This window comes from Priapulus caudatus, unplaced genomic scaffold (assembly GCF_000485595.1).
Source record: "Priapulus caudatus unplaced genomic scaffold, Priapulus_caudatus-5.0.1 Scaffold2434, whole genome shotgun sequence".
In the NCBI taxonomy this organism is placed as follows: Eukaryota; Metazoa; Priapulida; class Priapulimorpha; order Priapulimorphida; family Priapulidae; genus Priapulus; species Priapulus caudatus.
In genome coordinates, this window is record NW_014579495.1 from 904 (window position 1) to 8,301 (window position 7,398).

General features: G+C 43.3%; 1 protein-coding gene across 1 annotated transcript in view; it reads left to right on the plus strand.

The window, feature by feature from the left end:
• The first annotated feature begins 1,446 nt into the window (after nt 1-1,446).
• Nucleotides 1,447-7,398, plus strand: part of LOC106818690 (elongation of very long chain fatty acids protein 4-like) — a 7,353-nt gene continuing 1,401 nt past the window's right edge. The window contains exons 1-5 of the mRNA XM_014823370.1: nt 1,447-1,694; nt 4,400-4,587; nt 4,924-5,004; nt 5,328-5,499; nt 6,431-6,558. Of these exons, the coding sequence (XP_014678856.1) occupies nt 1,628-1,694; nt 4,400-4,587; nt 4,924-5,004; nt 5,328-5,499; nt 6,431-6,558 (636 nt within the window). The 5' untranslated portion in view covers nt 1,447-1,627. The remainder of the gene's footprint in view (nt 1,695-4,399; nt 4,588-4,923; nt 5,005-5,327; nt 5,500-6,430; nt 6,559-7,398) is intronic.

The following is a 7,398-nucleotide window of genomic DNA, read 5'->3' on the forward strand; positions in this document are numbered from 1 at the left end:
GTGTGATGTAACCGAACCATTGTTTACCACATTGATTGATATAGTCTTAACAAATGTAGCTCCATCCACTGCGGTTGTACGATCTTTTGAAATGATGGTGACCCCAATATTTTGGATCAAGAATAGTTTGTTACCCCGCAAATGTGTTTTCGCATTGCCATATGTGCTAACTAAACTAATCCGGGGTGCTAAATTTGGCTTGGGCCAATATTTTTCTCATAGTCATACAAATTACAATGTATTATCATACAATGTAACATCATACAATGTATCATCATGATACATAAGCTGCGTTCACACGTATACACGGCTTAGCTGGTACCGTACTTAGTTGGTGCTAAGTTCGGAAAAACTGCGTTCACACGAGATACACGAGATTCGAGCGCTTAGCTAGCTCGGATAATATAGACTGGTACCGGTCGGACAGTTCACACCACGCTACCCTAACGTCGTGCAGCGAACGGGTAGCAGGTCTAGGTTAGAGCGCGACAGTTCGCAATTCACACGAACAATGCGTTCACAATGCGCCACACGACAAAACAATACGCGGCCAGCCTGGTGCCGAAATATACGCGGCTTAGGTATGGCGCGGAATATGATTCCGCGCTTCGCAAGCCGGAGCATTCGCGGCTAAGCAAGCCGTGGCTTAGCAAGCCGTGTATATTTTAGCGTGTGAACGCAACTTTTCTCCTCGTGTGAACGCAGCTATACATGCAGTCACGTTTGAGTTGGCCCCGACATGGCCAGCCCCTCCGCTCCCACTCCCACTATATATATCTATAGGTTCTCTAACCGGCGTCTAGACGTATTCTGATTAAACCGGAAAGCACTTTGTTACCTCACAAGGATTTGTGTTTTGGACAAGTCCATTGGGCTATATAGTATATACTGAAGTGAAGACTGAGAGAGTCAAAGTATCTCAATTATTCTAACAACGACAGGGACATAGCTAGCAGAGAAGGGGGTGGGGAGGGGCAAGCCATGCAGCAGTTACCCTTCCCCTAGACATATAACAGTGTAATTGATACTATTAGTGTAGTGGCCGGCCCTATGGGTGGCCACAATTGGATTTCTAATAGTGTAGTTTACCCGTAGCTATTTAAGTAGTGTGGTTTTAACTGTCACCACCCCTGAAATCTCCTCATTACACTGAATCTGATCATTATTAGCCAATGGTGAACTCTCCACGATCACTCAGCTATCCAGATTGTAGCCCAGACATGGCTTTTCATCCCTATTTTAGGATAAATGAGTTGGGGGCCCAATCCTAGTTAACTAGACTTGTGCAAAGAGCGGACTACACACCTGAATAACAAATCTGTTGTATAGTGGAATAGGGTATATATATATGTATTAATTCTGTTGTAGGCCATGCAACCTATAACTATGCAGTTTTAATTAAAACTAGATAATAAAGTTTGCCGTCTGTCTCTGTTTCAGGATCTGACCGTACGTACTATATACTGCGAGACAAAAGACACGTAGCAGCCCCACCACCTTTAATTTCTTTTGTTCCTGTCCACCCGGTTAGTTCCATCACTGGTCTACCACCACGTTATTCCACGCGCACACACACACCGTTAATATCCAACAAGCTTACGGTGTAGTGGGCGTGAGACCAATAATCATGGATATAGTACAGGACTACCTCAGACAGGGCTACGATTACTACCTATGGACGCTGTCGTTTTCTGGTAAGTTTGCGCGGTTGTGAAGCCATTTATGTTCTGAGTGTGCATCGAATTCTGTCATAATTCTTGCAGAAGCTGTCGGTAGTGTACTTTGTATGATGTTTTTACATCACACACTGTCTATATATATATACCACACATACTGTCCCAATGTTATTAGCTGCCTGTACCCTGTATATTGTCTCACTTACTATCTCGCACCTTGTGCCTCACTATGTGCTGTCCCACATACTGCCTCATGTGCTGATTTTTCTCACTCATGCACTTCTGTCTCCACTTGTTTTCTCCACATACTGTCTCTCTACATCACACACTAGTCAGGGTTCTCCCCAGGATGAAATTCAAACAGGGGGGAGGGTAGGGGGAGGGAAAGGGGGAGGGGGGGGGGAAACTAGGGGGTCCGGGGGCCGTGTATGTTTACCGTACGACTAATTAATGCGTAAAATCGCCACACATAGACGCGGTATTTGGGGTTCTTGTATATACTAAGATAGCCGAGTCCGGTGTAGAGTTAGTTACAGGTTAACTGTGCATTGGCAGTTAACTTGGTGTACTGTCTGCAGTGCATGCGTGGTAGGGTGAAAATACACCGGTCGCGATGTCCTGGCTCGAACGGCAATTCTTGACGATCGCGCTGGCAACTTTTATTGTTGTTGGAATTTAAACGGGGCGCAACGATTCAAACAGGGGGAGTTTTCCCAACGGGGCGCGCGCCCCCGTTTGCGCAAACGTAGGCGGAGAACCCTGCTAGTATCTCTACCTCAGATGTTATATCCCTCCCTCGCACCCTATCGTAAAGTCCAAAGTCCATCGCGGAATTTGCGTGAATCGCGGAAAACGCAGTTTTGAGAAAAAAGAAAAAAAACCTCCAAAAATGACAAAAAAACGAAATTTAATTAAATTAAATGAAAACTCTTATTAAAATCTCTCTACTTCACACACTGTCTCTCTACCTCACACACTATCTCTCTACCTCACACACTATCTCTCTACCTCACACACTATCTCTCTACTTCACACACTGTCTCTCTATCTCACACACTATCTCTCTACCTCACACACTATCTCTCTACCTCACACACTATCTCTCTACCTACACACTATGCTCTTACCTCATCATCACTATCTCTCTATCCTCACACACTATCTCTCTACCTCACACACTATCTCTCTACTTCACACACTGTCTCGATCTCTACCTCACACACTATCTCTCTACCTCACACACGATCTCTCTACCTCACACACTGTCTCTCTACCTCACACACTGTCTCTCTACTTCACACACTATCTCTACCTCAGATGTTATATCACTACCTCACACCCTATCATGGTACCTCACACTATCTTTCTACCTCACACACTATCTCTCTTCCTCGTGCCCCATCTATCTACCTCACATTGTCTGTACATAGCATGCAGGCGGTATCACAGGCTGTCTCTACCATACATGCTATCAGGAGTGAATAATAATAGATCTATATTATATTTTGTATATATATATTTTATATTATATTATATATTAATATATTAAATATAGGCCTCGACGCCTTATTTCAGATCTGCGTTGTCCTTCGGCGGCAACAAGAAGCAATTTTTACTTGCCCGAATTTTGATTTTACTTGTCAAAATTTACTTGTGCAATCTATGAGCCATTAATGTCCTCTTTTGGTCCAGTGCATAATCATATTATCAGGAGGTATAATATAAGATCTATTTTATATAAATGATATAGATATACATATATATATACATATATAGGTAGATGTAGATATATATATATTAGTACACTCTGATATTTTTGCCAGTATTCCCTGCATGCATAATAGGCTCGCCACATACCTAGGCATGTGTCTGCCCGCGCGCGTTTGCATTGCGTGCGTGCGTATTACACTTGCAGTATATATATACCGTATTTACTTGTGTATAAACCGCGCTTTTTGTACACAACTTCAATAAAAAAATCAGGGGGCGACTTATAGACAAAGGCTAAGAAATCTTTGTTAAGTGTACCAATGTTCTGTACAACTTTTCAATGCAAAATATGGGGTGAGACTTATAATATACATGAATTATACTTATACACGAGTCAATACAGGTACATGTAAAATCGTAATGAAATTCACACGTTTATGTTTGCATGCTGGCACGCTCATTGTTGTGTCATTACCGATTGCAGCTTTTTCCTCAATACAGGAAAGAGTTTTGCTTCGTCCTCTATCCCAGCGATGCCCACCCCCTACATATTCAGTAATGAATATGCCCCAACCGACTTATAAACAATCGTACCCCAGTACCCTAGTACATAAATCAATGCCGCCCCGGCCAGGAGGGTACGCATTGCCGCTCTGAATAAATCTGTAATGGTAACAGTGGGGTCGCGGCGCTGCTTTTTCAGGGACCTTTGAAAACGTTTGAAGTGAGAATGTGGTGCGATAGCGCCCTGGCTCAGAGGATATTAAGAATATTAAACAACTCGAACTTTTCAGTTGCCGATCGGGCCAACTATGCAAGAGAATAACTTGTCCCGAATAGACTTTCACTTGTCCCGGCAATCGGACAACCGTTAGTGTCGAGGGCTGAATATATAATATTAATATAATTTATTGTATTGTATTATATTAAATATATATATATATATAATATATCTCATGCATGTATGCTGCTATCTCATGCGCTGTCTCCCCGTCACGTTGCGTGTCTTACAGATAAGCGTGTGGAACGATGGGGCTTGATGAGCTCTCCTCTCTACACGGCGGCGCTCACGCTCGCCTACCTGTTCCTCGTCTGGGCGGGGCCGCGCTTCATGCAGCGGCGGCGCCCCCTACAGCTGCGGGCCGTCCTCGTCGGCTACAACTTTGCGATGATGCTGCTCAACCTTTATGTGATGGTCGAGGTGAGAAAGCGATGCGTTGTCACGGCGACGCCGCCGCCATTCCAGCTGCATCGTCGTGGTGAGGCTGACTCTCCCGCTGTGTCGCCGTGGTGATGCTGCTTCCCCTGCTGCGTCGTCACGGCGACACCGCCGTTCGTGCCGCGTCAGTGTGATCGATTGGTCTGGGGTTTATTTGTTGACGGCAGCATACCGCAGTTGTTGTTGCAGCGATGCCTGGCAACCGCATGCAAACGTGCGGGCAGTGGTCGTCGTCGCAGCATTGTAGTTTCCCCGGTATCCGTGTGTTGCTGTGGAAACGTTGTTGTTGCCCTGGTAACCGCATTGTTGTCATTCTAGGTGTTGGATGCTTCCACACGCCTTGGCTACAGCTACATCTGCCAGCCAGTGAACTATTCAAAGAATTACCACGAAATGAAGGTAAGCAGGATAATGGTAATATGTTACATGATCTTTTAAAATTTATATTTCTGAGGGTAAGGTGGGTATTATTTTTAGGTAAGGATATTGACTAGATTTTTTTAACTAGATGTCTCTGCATTTAATTGCATCGATGCGTTATCTGATATATTAAATGTTGCCAGTGTTATCGTGGGATTGGATACTGCATGCTCGCTGATGAACTGCAGAAACCGTGTGACCTGCTTGCTTCCATGTTGCAGAGCCACAAACGCTCGAGATAAAATCGTAAACAAGTGATCGATCTCGCCATGGCGTAACATGGTCGTTCGCTGCGATTTCAGATTGCCAGAGCCCTCTGGTGGTACTACATCTCGAAGGGCATTGAGTTTTTCGACACCTTCTTCTTCATCCTGCGTAAGAAGAACAGTCAAATCACCTTTCTTCATGTTTACCACCACTCTACGATGTTCTGTCTCTGGTGGATCGGGATCAAGTGGGTCGCGGGTGGATCCGGTGAGTCATCCCTCGATTCTAGTCTAAATTTCAAAGACATATTCCTGTGATTTTAATCTTAGTGTGCTGTATACGCTGTATATTTCGCGGCGGTTTAATTTTCGCGAATTTTGCAAACCCGTCCCCGTCCGCGAAAATAACAGCATGCGAATAATTCGTACCGAATAATGCCGAATGATTCATAATTTACCGACTGCAAAATTATAACCACTCGCGAAATTGTCCGTCAGGTCTGAATTCGCGAAAATATCTGTACGCGAAAAATATGGCTTATACTATACAGTAGTTTGTTCAGTGCACTGCCAGTGTTGTCTTTCGAGGGGTGTAATCAGGAATTTTTGTGCATCGTGGGGGTAGTCGGAGCAGCATCGAAGAAAACTCCAGCAAAGAAGGGTTATCAAGCCAATTTGCTTTTTATTAGTACTTTTTATGTATGACCGGGAGGTATACACACGCTACATGGAGTTAGTCGGAGCGGTTTAGGAAGCGAATCAGGTTTGGCAGTCACAGCAGTTTGTTGCCATCATTATTGCCATTGTTGCCATCATTATTGCACTGTTTGGACTCTCACTCTCGTGTGTTTCAGCATTCGACAGAGTGTCCGTGATTCATGTAATACTAAAATGCAGGGCTTCTTAGTCCTGGAACTTGGGGTTCGTGGATGGGCTTCAGGGGGTCCATAGTTACACTTTAAGTCATCCTTGGTCCGTAATCATCTTATGTGCATTTTTCTGGGGAGGGGGCCGTATTTTTGACCAGATTCTCAAAGGGGTCCGTGACTCAAAAAAGGTTAAGAACCACTGCTCTAATGCATCATGGTATCACGTCGTATTCTGTGTCGCGCACTGTTCGCCGTGTGCTGTTCATCGCGCGTGTGCGACGTGTACATGTATCTCTCTCTCTCTCTCTATCTATCTCGTGTGTGTTTTAGCATTCTACGGAGCTATGGTGAACTCGTTCATACACGTGCTCATGTATAGCTACTACTGCCTCGCTGCTCTCGGTCCATCCTTCCAGCGCTTCCTCTGGTGGAAAAAGTACCTCACCATACTGCAGCTGGTATGTACTGCTACGCTCCCCACTGTCTATAGTTTGTTAACGTCACGAGTGAATAATATTATATTATTTATAATATAAGATAATAATTATTATGATATATTATTATATAATGATTATATTATACTTAATAATAGCTAGTAGATCTATTCAAGTCTTGTTAACGCGTAAGTGTCTCCCGCGCAGTCAGCCTGTGTCACCCTATCCCTGCGCCGCTACGCATAATTTATGATAATGCATATGTGTGATGCAGGGCCGTACGCAGGAAATTTTCTGTAGGGGGGCAAAGGTACTCCCCATGCCCCCTGTGCCCTAATGTTTCGCAATTTCACATTTCTTTATTTAAAGTAATATTTCTTTGATGATTTAAGATAACCTTTTGTCACTTTTCTATTTTATTTCTAAAAGTGTACAGTATTTGTCCCATTAAAAGGCATACTCTGAAAATCTCTAGGGGAGGGGGCAACTGCCCCTGCTGCCCCCCTGCTGCGTACGGCCCTGGTGTGATGTAATGATCGTAAAATGTGTAATTGTACTGGGATTGGTTTTGAGACCTGGTATGCTGTTATTATTATCGCATTAATCAGTTAAATAATAATAGCTGGTTTTATCAGCTCTTGATTCGACTAATAATAATATATGATTATAATAGTATTATACATTTTTCTCCATTTATATAAGCATAAGTAAGTTAATTATAACGCTGAAGTTATAACATTCGTAATAGCTGGTATTATCAGCTCTTGTTAATAATAATAATATATGATTATAATAGTATTATACATTTTTCTCCATTTATATAAGCATAAGTAAGTTAATTATAACGCTGAAGTTATAACATTC